This window comes from Neolamprologus brichardi, chromosome 19 (genome assembly GCF_056152115.1).
Source record: "Neolamprologus brichardi isolate AB-2024 chromosome 19, ASM5615211v1, whole genome shotgun sequence".
NCBI lineage: Eukaryota > Metazoa > Chordata > Actinopteri > Cichliformes > Cichlidae > Neolamprologus > Neolamprologus brichardi.
In genome coordinates this window covers 10287648-10306237 of record NC_142122.1, presented here as the reverse complement: position 1 = coordinate 10306237, position 18590 = coordinate 10287648, and the positions used below count along the sequence as shown (strand labels likewise).

Genomic DNA, 18590 nt, shown 5'->3' with positions numbered 1-18590 from the left:
AAGAGATTAGACAGCGATTAGACAGCGATAACCTTATTCAAGACGCCTCTCATCCTGTATCAACATCCTGCTTTACCACCACCAAAACCATACACCCAAATAATACACATCACTTGACAGGTTGCACCATGCTTTGGGGCCTACATATTTTCTTTCCCCTCTACTTCTACAGAGGAAATCAGAAACGAAACCAGCAAAATACAGTGGAGGATCTGTGTGTTGGTCCCCAGTGGTACTGGAGATCTTGTCAAAATTGATAGAATTATGATACACAAAAAAGTGCAAACAGATTTTGAGCCACCAAATAATACCATCTAGAAAGCATGGGCTGGCCTCCCCAGAGCCTGGAACAGAACATTATTGAAGAAGTGTGGGATCATCTACCACTATCCAAAGAGGAGCCCCGAATGTCCTTCAAGAAACATGGAGAACGATTCCTGATGGCATTTTTAAAGAAATTAAAAGAACCCATTTCACCTTTTTCTTGCAATATAAAGAAATGGGGGATAGATCAAAACCTGAATCTTTGATCTAGACAGTACTTTACTTTACACATCTGTTTACTGTTAATGTGACAGCTCAATATCTCATCATAATTTTAGTCCAGTATATTTTATTAACCATAGAAAATACAACATATGGCAGTATATTTTGGGTTCATTTTTTTCAAAAACCACAAAAAAAATTCTAATTCTTGTTTTTGATCATTGTGCCAGGTTTTAGAATTATGAATTAATTAATCAATACTTTAAAAAAAAGGAAGATAATACGTTTATATTATCAGAACAGCCCTTTTTGGTATTATTCTGAAAATTAAAGATCTGTTGTTTCCGGTGTTGTTGCCACGGATGTTGCGCAGAAGCTGCGTTTACGCGCCTTTGAGTTTTGCCCTAAAAGCACTACGGAAGCCGCGTGGTTCCGATTGCTCGGTTTGTTTCGCTTCCTCTCCGTCAGGTTCCTCCCCGGCCCGAGCACGGAGTCAACTTGAAAACACTCGGGGAGAGAAAAGAAGGCAAACTGTAGCGTGATAAAAGACGGCGTCGTTTTTCGCACCCGCGAGGACTGTCGTGAAATCTCAGCGTCAAATCTGGGCTTTAAACGGACTAAAAACAAACAGACACGGGGCGGAGTTTCGGTAGTTTTGGCCGGAGTGTGGTTGAGTTTTGCGGTTGAGAGCAACCGGTAAGTTAAGACTTCTTCATTCACTAGTCAGTGCAACACTTGTCTTAAACATTTTGCTTCGGTTAGATCTTTTTCTGGCACAGGAAGCACCCAAACCGGATAGCATCTCCTTCCATAATTACTGAGAAGGCACTAGATCATACTGATCACTAGATGAGATTGAAAAAAAACTATAATAAAGTACAGGAGGCAAAATACCCGTGTGAATTGGGTTTGTGGCTGGCTTCGCCACATTGTCATATTGTCAAAGCAATATAATAATTAACCCAAGTGATGTCAGTCTACAGGGACTGTGTTCACACAAACCGCTGGAATGTATTCTACAAATATGAGTCTATAAATAAGCAAAACCTGCTTTAGTAATGACGGTACCGAGAGTGAGGTGTTGAAGTTGCACTCTTGAATGTGGTTTACATCTGTAGGACCACATTTTTAACTTAAGTAAGATGGACTTTAAATGAATACAGCCTGTACTTGCAGAGAAATCACACACTTAAGTCAAATTTAAACCTAATTAGTGCATTTTTGTGACATTTAAACGCATTTTGTTGTTGTTTCTAATTAAAATTGATAAAGAACAATCACGAATTTAGTAGTTTTCTAACAAACTTGTAGACATTGCACTGTAAACCAGCACTGACTGTATGAAAAGGAATCAGATAATTATAAATAGTCAGTTCTAGACATTTTTTTTTTTTAAAACAAGAGCTAAACATGACTTTTTCTAAAAGGTGTTTGCCAAAACAACTTTCATCCTGGAAAATCGGAGCAATGTGGGCGTCACGTGACGCTGGCTTGCCAAAAAGTGCTATACATCTGTAAATCTGTGCCTGTCATTTCTCCCTCCACACTGTGACTTTTGTAGTCGAGCAGGAAGCTAAAACATTGCGACTTTGATTTGTGAGTTTAGTTCTGCACCTGATACAAAGCCTAAAGCCCTCAAATTGCTTGCAGGTTGATTATTTTGAGCCATTAAACTGTTGACACGGGGGGAGGTAGCTGTTTGGAAAAACAGGATAAGGTGTTCATTGTGGGTGTGCAGCTGGGCAGAGTGTATACGCTTCATTTACTGTCAGACTTACGGTCAGGGAAGGAACGTAAATGGGAAGAGGAAGAACGTAAATACAGTGTGTGTGTTTCTGTGTCTCTGTCTGTGTGGTGCACATAAATGTGTGATTTCTCATCTAACTGTATGTTTCTGCATATTTATGTCACTGAATGAAAGGAAGGTGGTAGAAAGCTGTGTGTGTGCATGGCTTCATCACTCCTTCCATCACTCATTATCACTCCTTCCAGGAAGTACTCCACAGAATTTCCTTTTATAGAAGCTGAATACAAAAGACTTGTTGTCCACTTCCTGTAAACATCTTGCCGGCCGCGTTCTCCGCTCTCTGGTTGGCTGGAGTGATCCTGTGACCCTTTGTGGCTCAGGGAGTTCCAGGATGAGGAAGTAGGCTTCCCTTGATCACAGCCAACCACAGAGAATAGAAAGTACCCTGATGTAGTGAGAGAGTGGGGAATGAGGAATAGAAATGGTATAGGCACAGGCATGTTGCTGGCTTGGCGGGACAGAAGATTTTAAAGGCCACATATTTCAGTAGTGCTGAAATAACTGCTCAATTAAAAACTTAGGTGATTGGGTGAAAGAAAACTTGACTAGTTTTAATAATTTTGTATTTTTTTAAAGCATAAAAGCAAAAAAATTGGGTCTAGCTTCTTAAATGTGAAAGTTTTCTCTTTGTTTCAGTTTCACATCATTGCAAACTCAATACCATTAGATCCTGGGCTGTTGTCTAAAATTATTATTTCTACAGCACTCAATGCCACCATGTAAAAAAACACACAAGTGCACCGTGTGTTTCAGTAGTTTGCAGAATGCAAATGCTAATAGCAGCTACCTGAAGCTATGCTGAAAGGCTTAAAGCTAAATGCAAACAGAGTTTATGCTAGGAGTGAGACTCACCACAATGTCACTGCATGTTGCCCACAATAGTGTTGGTATTGTAATACAGCTATTCTGTGATTGTAACTTCAATGTTCACTTTGAAAGTGTTGATAGAAATGTATAGAAAAGGTCAGGGGTTGCACTTTATAGAGCTAGAGAAAGCATATGGTAAGGTGCCAAGAGAGGAACTGTATTACTATATCAGGAAGTGGCAGAGACGTTTGCGAGGGTGGTGCAGGACATGTAGGAGAACAGCGAGACAGTGGTGAGGAGTGACAGATGGGTTTAAGGTCGAGGTGGGATCTGCACTGAGCCCTTTCTTGTTTGCGATGGTGATGGACACGTTGACAGTTGCTAATTTTCCTGGGAGGGACCGGTATGGACAGGATTAGAAATGAGTACATCAGAGGTATAGCTCAGGTTTAATGGTGTGAAGATTAAGTTAAAGAGGGAAGGGTGAGAGGGTTTATACATGTGCACAGGTAGGCGATATACTGGATAAAGGAATGCTGAAAATGGAGCTGCTAGGCAGGAAGAAAAGATGTCAGATTAATAGTACGCTGATTTGTTTTCCGCTGATATCTTTCCCCCTAGAACTTTTCACTTTTTCACTTTCTTTTTCATTTGAGAAGTTCCACCACGAATGAGCAGTAACTCTAGTACGTCAGGTTGTTGGGTTTATAGTGGCTGTCCTTCCTAACCATTGTGTTTTATTATTGTACCGCAAGAGGAAGCAGTATGATACTGACATATTGATATTTTACCCCCACCCTATTATGTTTTACCCCAAAGCTAAGTGAAACACGATCAAATGCTCTATTGAAGCGTCTATTGGCAGAAGGAGGGTGTGTTTTAGGGCAGGGAATGTGTGTGTGTGAGGTATGCACAAGGCTTGTGTGTTTGTGATGAACAGGGGAACACACCCAGCTCCTGCTGCAGCCCTGCAGGCTATGGAATTCCTACAGAGAGACAACGTGTCTCAGCCTGAACAGCTTGCTCCCAAAATTCATCCCAACACACACACTCTCACACACATTTTCTGTGGAATTGGATATCAACGCTGGATGGAGTCTAGTTTTTTCCCGCTTGGGCAAGAATACACTTGTGCACTTCAGGATAACTGAGGAATGAGGCAGCCTGCTAAGACCTGCCCTGTGAGGGTGAAAAGATAGAGAGAGGGGTATAAGGAAAAAGGCAAGAGCTAAGTAGATAAATGAGCACCAGAGAAAGAGGTGCACAGATCCACTAGGAGTACAGCAGTTTTTATTGTTTACCTGGTCTTCTCTGAGGGGCAGAGGAAGCACAAAACAGGTTAGTGCTCACAGCTTAAAGAGATTTCAGGGCTTCAAGAGCATAAAGGGGGTGCCTCATTTTGAGTGGGTGGACTTTTGTGGACTTTGTTGCTGATGTTACTCTTGCCACAATAGAAAGCTTGACTTAAAGTGTAAAAACCAACTAGAGTTAACACACAGCCATCCAGTGAGTCAGTCTGAAGAGGAGAAAGCCTCTCACCTACAGTACAATGATTCAGACATTATGCAGAAAGGGAAGTATTTAGCCTTGACAGTTAAATGTTAGCCTGTATTCATGTTGGGGCCTGAGGGCTTGGCTATTACATAGAACTAATTTGCTTGTGTGGATTTTTTTTGATACCCACAAAGGCTCCGATTAATGTATCATGGAAATGGATCAGTGTTGAAATCCAGTTATTTAGTTTCTGTGTTTTGATTTTATTTTACAACCGAGTCAAGTCTGCAGAGCTTCTACGGCAAGGGGGAGGGTTTCTGTGTAAAGAAGAGGTCATAGGTATACCTAGCTGAGCCACGTTTGTTATATTGTTTCAGTACGAGCTGTGTCATCTGCGGTCAGACGCAGGAAGTGAGGAAACCTCTGTTTGCTTCCTATTTCCTGTCTGTGATGTCATCAAGAATGCAAGCAGCAGCTCAGAGCCGATCGAACTTCTTGCTTTGCAAGCGTCTAAAAGGTGCTTTTGAGGTTCAGGGTTTCTGTGTCTGTGCGTGTCTGTCTGCAATCTCAGTTTTCACCATATTAGGATAAACCCAAGTATGTGTACCTATGGGGAAGTAAGAAGTGGTAGTGTTTAAATTGGGACCAAAATAATTGACTATTTTGAGCATACGTACCTTAGAAGAAATATCTTAATATATAAGAAGATTTTATGTTGTTAATACAATTCAGAGATGACTAAGAAACTTTTTACTCTTGCAGCCAGCGTTTGAAATAACCTTTTGTGATTCTCCAAGTAAACATTTTTCTCGCCGGCCACTACTGTGCCTTGGATTGGCTAGTTTTTTGCCACTTCTTTATGGTTATGGTTAGATGGTTAGGAGTGCCTCCTCATGATATACATGTGTCTGTGCATGTGTGGGTGAGTGAAAAGACTATTTAGGTACACGCATGAATGCACCAATGTGTCAGATGTACTTGGGGGGTGGACAGAAAATACAGCTGCAATTAGCACTTGCCACATGTTAAATATGGACACTGGTTGTTGCTTTATATAGTTTGGGACTTTATTCATGCAACAGATTAAGAGATGCTTAATGATTAATGATCATGCTGTACATGCCAATAAAGAAGCAAAACAAAGTTTCTTACATCAATTTCTAGTCCTTGTTTGTTTGTTATTGCACACTATTTCTAAAGAGATCTAATAAAGTATCTAATAACAGTGCATTTCAGATGTGGTGTAAGAAAAGTTTATTTTTTTCTGAGGTTCCCTGAAAACTGAAACATGGATGTATAAACAAGTACTAGGGCTGTGCGATATGACCAAATTCTGTGCATCTCAGGCAACTCAACTTGTGTGAAGTGTTTTCAGCTGGGCGTCCTGTACCTGGAGTCGAGTGTTTTGACCGATGCATGAAACTGCTGCGAGGAAAAGCCTGTTCTAACATTTGAGTCTAAGGTTTATTTTGAGCACCTGATGGCTCTTTTTTGTTTCTCATCTGTAAACTCTCTCCATAGTCTTTCACGTAATTCCTGCGTTACAGTTTTCTGGTTTGTGTCAGACTTTTCATAACCAAACCATGTCAATGCTACAGAGGTAGCCCCTCGTTTAGGAATAAGGGCCTCGATTTGTTTTCTCTGTTCCTTCTGTTTGGAACTACTTGGTTCTGCCTCCTCTTCAATGGTTAAGCTGGTATTCTCTGTACCCCGATGAAAAAATATTGCCATAAACAGTGTATTTTGCAACGCAACAAAACAAACGATAATGTATAATTTGAAATGACAGATGTTTCCATATCGTCATCCGATATATTTCGTCATATCGCACAGCCCTAACAAGTACCTCTGCTTACTCTCATTTTCTATAATACTAATATTCTTGAATTCTTCAACAACATAACTTTCTGAGTGCATGGCTCACAGTTAAAAATAATGCTAATCTATATTATATACAACCTTGGTCATCTTCTGTCTGAAGCAACAAACGTTATTCTGATTGGCTGCTTCTTGCAAATAGAAGGTTTCTGTGCTGACAACTCGTGTGTCTGAGATGACCATATAAGGACATGTGCTCTCATTGACATCAGGCAGATCTAAGAGTACAGAAACTGTCTGAAACGGTGTGCTTAGAACAGTCTGAATCCTTAACTTTTGCCTCACTGGAGGTACTTGAACATTTGAGACTTTGGCAGTCGTTAATTTGACCATCCAACATGTAAAAGAAACATGTTTGTGTTTTATGATGGAAAATATATGGTATAGTCTCTTCTGAATGTGATCCAAACTGTCTTTTATCTGTGCATGGACTCCTCAAATTTCTCTCCATTACTGGATGAATGCAACCTGCAGCTGTTCAGTGGGCATGCCATATCTCAGGCGTGTTCAGTAGGAGGTATATCAGGACTAAATGCTAGCCAGGAAGTGTCTGGATGTGCTTGTCATCCAGAATGAATGGCAGAAGTATAGGTTAGAAGACCTCGTCCCAGTAGCTTTGTCCAGCAACGGTCTGATCGTGTTGTCGGCATGCTTGCATCCAACATGCCCGATGTTAATGTGAGTCAGTCACAGTGGCACTGAAGACAACATAAAGTGCTAAACTGACCCAGTTCTGAATTGCAGTGAAAGTGAGTTCATTTGTGTTTGGTAAAAAGTAAAAACCCAATTGACTGAAACAACAAACTAACAGAATATGTTTGGGTTCTCTATGAGATTATAATGACATACCAAAACAAAGGTTGAAAACACATTTCATGACATAAAATGTATTTATTTATTTTGACTAGTATATAACTAAATAAGGAAAGGAATAACAAACTTCTAAACTTCAGTCTGAACACTGTTTTTAGGGATCCATACTACCCTGATCAGGCCCTTTTTTTAGGGCTGGTCTTTTCCCCTGTAATACACTTGTCATACCATTTGGCGTCACACTCATTTGCGCACTCTTATTCTCTTTCTGTCTGCTTTCCTTCCTCATTCATTTGTAACGACTCAGCACGTCACTTTGCCATTCAGCGTTGCTTCCTGTTCACATTTGGCTGGTTCCCTTCGCTCCAACAGTCAGAGCCGATTCTCACATTGTAGCATGGATGGATTAGTTATGTCTGTGTGAGTTTTTTTTTTTCTAAATGTATCTAAATGTATTGTTTGACTACTTCTTTTTCTGTGTGTGGCGTATGCTAAGCTTTATTCGAAGCAGCAAGCATTTCTCTCTAACAGCTTGGCCTAACGTGCAATAAGTATTGCGACATGTGAAAAAACAGGAAGAAGAGGACCGCAGTTTTAGTGTGCACTGCACTTTTTGAATGTTTGTGAAATTTGTGGATTTTTCTGGATGTCGGTTAAATTTGTGGACCCTGATTCTGCAGGTCGAGGTGAGTGTAGATGTGTGACAGCGGAGCGTGTGAGGATAAGCCCCCCGCCCCCCCTGTCAGGATGAGCAGCCAAGGAGGAGTCAAAGACGCCCAATCGACCAATCACAACTCTCGGCCACTTCCGTCTGCACCAGAGGAGAAGAAGCCTAGAAACAAGATCATCTCCATCTTTGGAGAGAAAGGTGAGACGTGGAGCACACGCACATAAGTAAACCCAGACATTTAATATACTGCACAGTACCACAATAAAAGACCACACGAGTGGCCATGGAAGAATGTCACTTTGACCTCTGACCTTTGTCTGCAGCAGGCAAGAAAAAGGACCGGGATAAGGACAGACCTGAAATCTCCTCCCCATCAGACTTTGAACACACCATCCATGTGGGTTTTGATGCTGTTACTGGAGAATTCACGGTAAGTACCTTAAACAATGACCAGTGTTCACTTGCAAAATGAGATTTTAATTCATGCACTGATCTCACCGATACCTTGGCTTAAGGTATCTGCAGAGTACATTTTTTTCATCCATCCGTCTGTCGTTGGCACTTAGCAGTCAGTCACAGGGCTAACAAAGCGAGACAGACAACCATGCACACTTATATTCATTATGGTCACTAATATACTAATGCCCAATTTAGAGTCACCAATTAACCTAACCTAAACATGTTTTTGGACTGTGGTAGGATGCCCGAGTACCTGAGAAGAACCCACAGAACCTAGATTTGAACTCAAAGGGCCACTCACAGTTGTTATGGACTGTGGCGTGTAGTTACATTTCATGGGAAATGCACACCAGGTTATGGTGCAGGTTACAGCATATGGTTTCAAAAGGATTTCCTTCGCTATAGCATAGCTTGATTAACGCAGAAGCATAAAATCCAGTGTAGTGTGAAATCCACTGTAGAATTTCTGAGGGAGCCACAGTATCTTAGACATGGTGTTTCATTTGTTGGCCAGTTTCACCAGCACTGCAAAAAGCCCTTAATTAGACAGCTGAGATCTCTGCATGCTGTCATCTTTTTACATTCCTCAGTGCCACATCATATATTTATTTGGTCTAATTGTTTATCAGTTTATGATTTTCCATCGAGAGGCATTTTGACGTGAGCAGGTTGAACAGGCAAATTTTAATAGTAAATAATTTCTAAACATAGTTGGTTTATTAATATGTGCTTATGTGGATTTAGAGTCAGTAGTATGAGCAGAAACTAAATTACCTGATTAATTTTGTTAAGGTAAACATTTTAGGCATTAATCATATTAATATTAATGCCTAAAATGTAATATATTATTATGTAATATATTACATTAAATATAATATATAATATATTAATATTATTGTAATTAATATTATAGCATATTAATTACAGGTTCAGTATCTAATAATTGGAGTGATTTCTGATTTATACTATAATTGGCAAGCAGTTAAAAGTTACTGTCGCTGTGTAAAAGATGCAATTATCGCATTACATCTTTTACTTGCAGTCCATTACAGGTTAGGTATGTCAGCAATTTAACTTCAGATTTGTCAGTTAGTTCAGTGTGGTATGCAAAAGTTATCACTGTTAATCTCTGTAAGATCTGGTTTATTTGGACAAGCTTTGTTTACCATGTAAATCTCCACTTAGGAAATACTTGCTGTAAATAAGATAACTTGTGAGATTGTCAGCTGCGGTGCTTGCTGGGTCAAGATGAGATTGCTGCAGCTGTCTGAGATTAAAAAGAAGAAGAAGAATTTGTGGCATGCATTTGTGACTGTAAGACCCCTGCACATGGAGCTTCACTCAGAAATGTTCTAGATGTTTTTTTGGTGGTTGGTGCACTCATGTGTAACTAGAGCTGGAGCCGAGCTTCCAGAGAAGTTGATCCAGTGATTCCACTGTGACGAGCCATGGAAAGTCCCAGGAATTTCCTGTTGTGCTGCTGTAAGATTTGTTGGTCAGGCGTGCAATATTTCATGCCCTCCTCTGTGTGGAGTCAGCATAAGTATTACATTCTTTAACCCTTAAAAACTGGAAGTCAGAAGACGGGTGACTTATTTATTTATTTTGTTGTTGTTTTATTCAAAAAGAGATTATTGACATAAACTAAAGGAAGTAAGAGTGAGAGAAAGGAACTACTGGCTAAAAAAGAATGGATGTCCAGCTGCTTGAAATACTCTTCACTGGCCGTTCAAGACTGTGGCCTGTGTTTTATCTGTGTTCCTGTTAATGAATTTCTTACATTTGAATAGATCTGTGTATGTGTTTTTTGTTTTTTGTTTTTTAAATTTGTATCTGTGGGTCTTTTTGTGCAGGGCATGCCAGAGCAGTGGGCCCGTCTCCTTCAAACTTCCAACATCAGTAAATCAGAACAGAAACAAAATCCTCAGGCCGTCCTTGATGTTCTCAAGTTCTTCGACTCCACCAGTGGAAAACAGAAATACCTCAGTTTTTCTGGCACGGGTTAGTTTTCTTTTTCTCAGCAGATAAATAAAAGCACAGTTTGGTGCAGGCTCACTTTTCTGTTCTTAAACTTTGAATTATTTTGTCTCTTTCAGACAAAGGATCACAGTCGGTGAGTAGCTCCATTCATTTTTTCCTACTTTTATTCACTGCATCAGCAAATTCAGACTAAAGTGCTATTTATGCGTTTATTGTTGCAGCCAGGCAAGCAGGGTACTGCGACCTCCTCATCAGGCAAGGATGACGACGACGATGAAGATGATTCGCCGCCACCAATCGTGGCACCACGGCCAGAACACACGAAATCAGTGAGTTTGATGTTTTGTTTTCACAACTAAAATTAGACGGTAAATTAAAATAAATATATTGTAAGAATTTAATAGTCAAAATTGCGAGAAGGTTCAGTCGAAGTTTAGTATTTATTTCAGGACTCATGGGGTTGTTTTTTTTTTTTGTTTTATTTATTTTTTTTGTGTGTGTCAGATGTACACGAAGACAGTTGAACCAATCCCAGCTCCAGATGGAAAGGCCACCTCTAAGGCAGCTGACAAGCAGAACAATACGCCAAGAAAGATGACTGATGATGAAATCATGGAAAAACTAAGTATGCAAAGCACCCACACTAAAAATCATGAATCACAGCCCAACAGTATTTTTGGCTCTGGTGAAGCACTGTTCACTTTATTTATTTTTTCCTGATTCTCAGGAACAATTGTGAGCATTGGAGATCCTAAGAAGAAATACACTCGCTATGACAAGATCGGTCAGGGGTGAGTTTTAATTCTGGCCACTGTGTATACTGAAAAATGTGAGAACGTGTAGCAAGTTGCTGGTTCAAAATGACAAGTTTAGTAGAATAAATTCTGTACAGTAATTGTAGAAATTTTCACTTCTAGAGCGTCTGGCACAGTTTACACAGCCATCGATGTTGCCACAGGGCAAGAGGTAAGTGTTGGAGCCACTACCAAAATTTCTACCTCACCTTTACCTCAGTTTTCAGAATGAAGTTGGATTGGGATTTATTTAATTATTTATTTACAAGTTATTAATATATTATGAAACACATTCTGGTGGGTTTTTTAGTTACTTGAGGTGAGAGAAACACAATCGCAGCACATACTCTCTTTAGTTTCAGTGGTTTTAGTATGTTAGAAGCAAACTATGTTGCAATATTGCTGTTTTGTTTCCGTCAGCCTGTAGGTTTTTTTCCCAAGAAGATATTAGGAGATCACAGTGGGGAAAAAAATGTTTTTTTTCACAGCACACACTTTGATATGCCTTATCACGAAAACCACACATGGTACTTCACTGACTGTATTAAACTTAGTTTGTTTAATTTCGATATCGAATTTCATGATTCTGACATTCTGCTGAATTAGCTTATAGAGATTTCTGATGTAAAAAGTTGCAAATAACATTTGTAACTTGTGAATCTTGTCATTAATCAATCTCAGACTACAGCTGGAAACCAGAAAGCTTATCATACTTTTAATCTTGTCCTTGCCTACAGCGGTTTATGCTGCCGAGTCTTGGGCGTGCTGGCTGTCGCACTCATTGCTAGCTGAGAGATTTGATAAAAATGAGCCATCGCTAATGAAATTTGCTTAATCTGTGATTTAATAGTACAAGTACACTACAGGGTCTGTACCAAGACTTCAAACCCCAGCATTTAGTCCTTATCAGAAGAATATACATTTTTCATATTGCAGTTATGGCTGACAAAGCAGTTTATTTTTTCTTTTGTCTTTACAATTTTACATCTCCTAGATTTGACTGTCCAAATTCAGGAAAAAATTAGTTGCACCTTGTGATTGCTCAGATAGGTTTTGTGTGTGTTTTGAAGCAAATTTACAATATCTTGTCTTCTGCAGGTTGCCATCAAACAAATCAACTTGCAGAAGCAGCCAAAGAAGGAGCTAATTATCAATGAGATCCTGGTCATGAAGGAGCTGAAGAACCCCAACATTGTCAACTTCGTGGACAGGTAATATGCTGCACAGAAAAACATACAATACACCTCACAACACCAGCTGTGAGTGGACCACTCTGTAAATACGACCGTCTGTGCGTGTTTATAGTTTCCTTGTTGGAGACGAGCTTTTCGTGGTAATGGAATACCTGGCCGGCGGGTCGCTAACTGATGTTGTGACAGAGACCTGTATGGATGAAGCTCAGATTGCTGCTGTCTGCAGAGAGGTAGGATCTTTCTCAGACAGCCGAGCTAATGAAAACAGTTTGTCTATTGCAATTTTGGTGGATTATAATCTTCCTACCTACATGCTTTCAGGTCCTTCAGGCCCTGGAGTTTCTCCATGCAAACCAGGTCATCCACAGGGACATCAAGAGTGACAACGTTCTCCTTGGGATGGACGGATCAGTCAAACTCAGTGAGTGAGAACGCACGCAGATGTGTACACATCCACTGATTGATAATATACTTCGAACAGAACAACACACTGCTTTTTTCTTCTAATCTCAATTTATTTTTCTCTCTCTTTGCAGCTGACTTCGGTTTCTGTGCTCAGATTACCCCAGAGCAGAGCAAGCGCAGCACCATGGTGGGTACACCCTACTGGATGGCTCCAGAGGTAGTAACCCGGAAAGCCTATGGACCCAAAGTGGATATTTGGTCTCTGGGGATTATGGCCATAGAGATGGTGGAGGGAGAGCCTCCATACCTAAATGAAAATCCTCTCAGGGTGAGTGTGTGTTGGGAGCAGCAATGCCTGTTGTGATGTTTGTACAGTTACCTACACTAATACCTCCACTAAGGGTTCAATATGCGAACCTGAGATTTAAGCTGCAAGTTTTTTGTTAAAATTTTATCTTGAAAATCATAAAAAAGGAAATGTGAGTCTATTTTTTTCAGAATGAAATAATGCAGAAAAAGGAGAAAATGCTGACATTTAAGATGTTGGAAATAGAACATGTGTCACAGCTCTGTGGATGGAAATGTGCACGAAAATGTGCACATTCTGCTGGTCGGTACGTCAACCGTGTTGATCCAGGCTAAAATACCTCAGCAACTACCGAATGGAAAACCATTACATTATAACCTCGTGGCTGAGACGCTGAACCCTGATGACATTTGCGATCCTCTATTTTTGGATAGATGTTCGCTTTTTCACTTCACTTAAACCTAAAGATATGACAGCATCTACTAGATGGACAGGAACATTTTTTTTAAAACATTTCCTTAATGAAGAATTCTGACTTTTCCTATAGCACCACCTTGAGGTTGATGATTCTCTTTGTTTGCACAGTAATTTATGGGAAAATCTTTCCTAAAGTAAGATGATGAACATGGGGAACATTACACCTTCTTATCACTAAGCATGTGTCAACGCAAGCATGTTTTTGTTGCAGTTTTGGTCAAATATGAAAGGCTTACAAAGCTCATAGCAGGGCTGTAATGACTGGAGTCTGGCTTCTATCCAATCCAGCTCTGTGCAGTTATGGCAGTTTTTACTGATTTTCCACAAAAGATTACACACAGTAAGCAAAGATAAGAAATAACTGGACTGATAGCATTATTGCTTTAAAAAAACCTCAATAATATTGTGAAATTTATCACAATAAAATCTGGTGTTTTGACTGTCCCAATCCAATTTATAAGAAATTACATTTGTGTTTAAAGACTAGTGCTTAAATAATATTTTGCCCTACTTTACTTACTTTGCCACTATCCTGGTTTTAGGCATTGTATTTAATCGCCACCAATGGGACCCCTGAGCTACAGAACCCAGAGAAGTTGTCTCCTGTGTTCAGATCTTTCCTTAACCTTTGTCTGGAGATGGACGTGGAGAAACGAGGGTCAGGCAGACAGCTGCTGCAGGTAGAAAAGACCTATTCATCCGACCCAAATTCAAGATGTCTTTAAATGTTGAATCTAGATTTTTTTTTCTTATGCATCTCAGTGAATTTTGTACACTGTTATCTAAGTTCACCCCCTAACTTATAAAATTTCACATATCCACTTCTTTCCATTCAGCATCCATTCCTGAAGGTGGCGAAGCCTCTATCCAGCCTCACCCCGCTCATCCTGGCAGCCAAGGAAGCCATCAGGAGCAATCGCTAAATCCTGGCCTGCAAAGACTCCAAGCCAGCATCTCCTGCTGGTCCACATATGACGACTATCTGCAGTGTGTTAGTGTTGATGATTTTTTTCCAAAAGGGCATAAAATGCTGCTCCACTCTTCCTGGTGTTTCCACACAGATATTTATCTTACCTTTGTGCCTTGTTCTAAAGCTGCATATAGGCATAATATGTTATCCATTTGTTTTGTGTTTGTATGTATGTGATGTTGAAACTGGTTATCTGTGCATAACCGATGCATTATCATTGTTAATTTAGACACCGAGGGCCATATTCGTAAAGAATCTTGGTTTACGACTTCTACTAAAAAGCCCAGAACAGAACAGAGGTGAACCTTACGCTTAATTAATAAAATTGCTATCTTTACATTGATCTTTTTATTTGTGAACACTGTGTCAGTAAAGTGACATATCCTAATTAAAATGGAAAAATAAATGCCAGGAGCTTCAAGTTTAAATTCTTTTCTTCTCTTTAGATCACAGTGTTATGACAGGCGCACAACATGGTCTTGTTTATAATTCTACCATGTGACCATGCAGCTGGTTTCTGTGGTTATGTCTGCTGTGGTTACACATGTGCGTTGTGACTAACTGGATCCAAAACTTTTAAATGTGACATTAAAAATCATGGTGTGCTAAAACTGTGGCTGAGGATGGGACAATGCAGTCTTTATGGAGTGAAAAACAAGGCCAGTGTACTGTATCTGAATGGAAATCTTCCCATTCCAGTAAAGTCGGATCTTTGTTATATATTTTTGTTTGCAGTCTGCTTTTTTAATTATCTTAAATTGGAAGATGAATAATGTCCACACTTCATGTTTCGGCCCTCTGTTGGTAGTTGGGGGTATTGCAGGCACCAAAAAACAAAATTACACATACAGCTTTGCCATGAAAACATCTCTGCAGGATCTCCTGCAGATTATGGATCTGAACAGCTGTTTACTGCCTGACCAATACTCTTTAGCTCATCAGTTCAGCCACACCTTTTCTCAGAAAGCTTTGTCGTTATTTTTTCTTTCTTTCTCTTTGTCTTTTCTAATGGATGCCTTATTGTTGGTAGTGGTGCAACAGAAATGCTGTATGCAGTTGTTTGACAGCGTTAAACTGGAGGATTTTTTTTATTTTTACATTTTGTATATTTGTGTAGTGTCTTGTATTGTGAACAGCTTTTAGTATGTACATTGTTTTATATTTGTTACTAACATAACAGAGGAGCGTTTCAGGGTTTTTTTTCCAGATTTTTTTTCTTGTTTATCAACTCATCATTGGTTTCCTGAACTGTGCAATTATGAACTCAGAAATTGGTAACACTATATAATACGGCCCACAATTTAAAGGTGGCATTCACCTGTAATTAAAATGAATTTTAGTGTTTTTTATTTGAAATTACAATATAATTCTATTTACCTAAAATTACTTATAGTTGGATCCAGATAGCTTGGTAGACTGGAATATGGGGGCAATCAGTCAGAATTTTACAAGAAACAAAGAAATTATTAAATAATAATTTTAGGCAGTGTGCAATTTGACAAACAGTGATTCCCCATCGTACTTTTCATGGTGGGACCGTATTATAGAGTGGATTAATCTTGCCTTTTTACATCCTTATTTAATATTCATTATGTTGATGTTGCATGATGGATGTTCTATTATCCTTTTATTTTACCAAAATACATGTGATGAGAACTGTTCTCCCTTACCAACTTGCAAGAAAAAATAAATACCATCAATAATTGCAGGCTTATGTAAGCTCAATGATGAAGTTTTTTTCTCACAAAAACTGTTCAAACATAATTTTAAAAAGTAGTGTATAGGAAGGAAAGGCATGTCTCTTTTCCTGTAAAACTATAGTGTGCTTACAGTGTCAGATGGGGAAATATTGTTTTTCTGCAACGATTACAAAAAAAAAGTTACGCAGTACTTAGCGTGTAATTTGAGTCTCCTTCCCTTTGTAATTTAAGGAGCACTTCAAATTATGTATGCACTACTTCTTCATTCATTCATTACAAAATAGTTAAATTTACTTACAGTATAATGATTTCTTTGTTTCTGACCAACAATGTCGTCTTGAAAATCTCCTGTAAAAACCTGATTTGTTACCCTCTTATTCTAGTGTAGTTAACTTAGTATGTGTAGGTAAATATAATTGCTATATAAGTATTCATTTAGAAAATATAATTTATAATAGTATTAGAAAATATAATTTCTTATAGTATTAGAAATTATGGCCGTATTATAAAATATTACCTCAAAATCACATAATGTATTGATAACCCTGAGATGCTCAGACCTGTGTTAGGCATCATTTAGAAATAAAATGGGGAAAAGTGTTTGTTTTAGCGTGATTGGAATATCGGCTGCGATTGGCTTCTACCTCAATTTTCATAGTTCAAGTTTAGACAACGACTGGAAACAATGAAACGTTGCTTGTAACATATCCTTGATGCGGTAAAAACGTGCGTAATTTCGGCAGAAATTATAATAAAGGTGAGCCTTAAAGATTTGTGTCTCGGTTAATATGAATCATAGATGTAACTAAAGTTGAAGTGACTGTTAGCATTTTTGTCTTGACTACGAAAAAACGACCAAAAAGGATGGTATGCAGAAAAATTAAGTAAGATAATAAAAAGAGTAGTGAGGAAGTTCTGCCGAAGTTGTGTTTTGGTGTTTATTAACGTTCACGTGTTGTGTAAAGAGTTCTATACACAATATTCCAAAACAGGAAGCTAACGAGGCAGTGGATGCAATGATAAAACAAAGTGACGTGAGGCCTCGTACAGCCAGGGGGATTAGCTCAAATGGTAGAGCGCTCGCTTAGCATGCGAGAGGTAGCGGGATCGATGCCCGCATCCTCCAATGTTTTTTTTTTTTTTTTTTAATTTTGTTATTGAATATTTGTTCTTTCATTTTCATTCATACATTAACTATAAGTAACCGATGACCTCTTAACAAACTCTGTGTCAAATGATCAGCGAATTACGCGGAGCAGTCGCACGTGTATAGCACTGTTACTGTTAATTCCACAGAAAACCAGCAGATGGCAGCATAGACTCATAAACGATTGATCTCTCCTCTGTCTATATTCATTTAGTTTAAAATGAGCGTCTATTTAGAGCCACGTGTTCAGGTAGGTTTGTGTATTTTTTTTTTATTATAAGGAGCGAACACGTCAAATGGAGGACCAACATGGCCAAAGTAGTTTAATTAATTAGATAATATACAAAGAAATACAAATATGCTTTATGTATTTTTTATTATCTGTGTGATTTTGTTATTGTTGGTATTGACTGTCTGTTCTGTTAAATGAAATGTGAGTAAAGTGCTGATTCTTATTCTGAAAGAAAAATGGAAATAAAGACCTGGATCTAAAAATTTGCCCTAAATATGGTAAAAGAATAGAAATAGAAGGCAGAAAGAATTGAAACCATTAATAAATATGAGCATTTACACACATTGCAGGATGGATGCAAACAGGCCAGAAGCTTTATAATACAGAATCCTCTCTCAACTGATAATTTTAGAGTTCCTTGGACACGCATTGCATGCTATTGTGGCGAGATTTTAAACTCTTTTAAAGTGTTTTGCAATAAAGATTTTAGATTTTAAAATTTTATAGACTGGAAAGGATCATGCACATGCAGGTCAGTATATGCAGTGAAAGAAAATGCTGAAACTTCAAGGGTTTTCTTTAAAAGGTGAGTTAATCCTCCAGGGAAAGAAGTGCTGACAGATGATGATAAAAATGTTTATTGTTGTTTCGTAACTACACAAATTACTGCACACTTTAACAAGCTTTTCATATTACAATAAATCAGAACAAATGTGACAGTCTTGCCTCGGGGCAGCAACATTCACAACACTAAAACTAATGGTAATCATTTCAGCAAATATAACCGTCATTGTGAAACAATGATATTTTACACCACCACACCACAGTAATGGATAAGATTATATGGTATGAGAATAAATTTTGCAAAAGGGGATTATATATAGTATTTATGCTTGTAATCAAAACTTTATAATATGTCAAATGTCACTGTATTACTGTGTGACAGGTGGAGGTAGGACCCAATAGCAAAA

General features: G+C 38.7%; 1 protein-coding gene and 1 non-coding gene across 5 annotated transcripts; both read left to right on the top strand.

Moving 5' to 3' along the window:
• The first annotated feature begins 914 nt into the window (after window positions 1–914).
• On the top strand, window positions 915–16254 carry LOC102794164 (serine/threonine-protein kinase PAK 2-like). Of its 4 annotated transcripts, none has more exons than XM_006798722.3 (15): window positions 915–1182; window positions 7966–8153; window positions 8279–8385; window positions 10268–10415; window positions 10511–10527; window positions 10616–10723; window positions 10899–11019; window positions 11122–11185; window positions 11312–11360; window positions 12287–12399; window positions 12494–12611; window positions 12703–12802; window positions 12918–13114; window positions 14113–14250; window positions 14407–16254. In XM_006798722.3, the coding sequence occupies exons 2-15, from the start codon at window positions 7982–7984 to the stop codon at window positions 14491–14493; spliced, it is 1539 nt and encodes a 512-aa protein (XP_006798785.1). In that variant the 5' UTR covers window positions 915–1182; window positions 7966–7981; the 3' UTR covers window positions 14494–16254. The 4 variants fall into 4 exon arrangements, with proteins under 4 accessions (XP_006798785.1, XP_035767005.1, XP_006798786.1 ...); XM_035911112.2 differs by lacking the exon at window positions 915–1182 and adding an exon at window positions 4200–4438 and having other exon boundaries at window positions 8282–8385; XM_006798723.3 differs by lacking the exon at window positions 915–1182 and adding an exon at window positions 4201–4438.
• A 1039-nt stretch (window positions 16255–17293) lies between these two features.
• On the top strand, window positions 17294–17366 carry trnaa-agc (transfer RNA alanine (anticodon AGC)). Its single transcript has one exon. It is a non-coding gene; the product is annotated as a tRNA-Ala (tRNA).
• The last annotated feature ends 1224 nt before the right edge of the window (window positions 17367–18590 follow it).

Coding starts and splice junctions, on each gene's coding strand:
- LOC102794164 (XM_006798722.3), top strand. CDS start 7,982: ATGTGTGACAGCGGAGCGTGTGAGGATAAGCCCCCCGCCCCCCCTGTC. Junction 8,386..10,267: donor CTGTTACTGGAGAATTCACG/GTAAGTACCTTA, acceptor CTTTTTGTGCAG/GGCATGCCAGAGCAGTGGGC. Junction 11,020..11,121: donor TGAAATCATGGAAAAACTAA/GTATGCAAAGCA, acceptor CCTGATTCTCAG/GAACAATTGTGAGCATTGGA.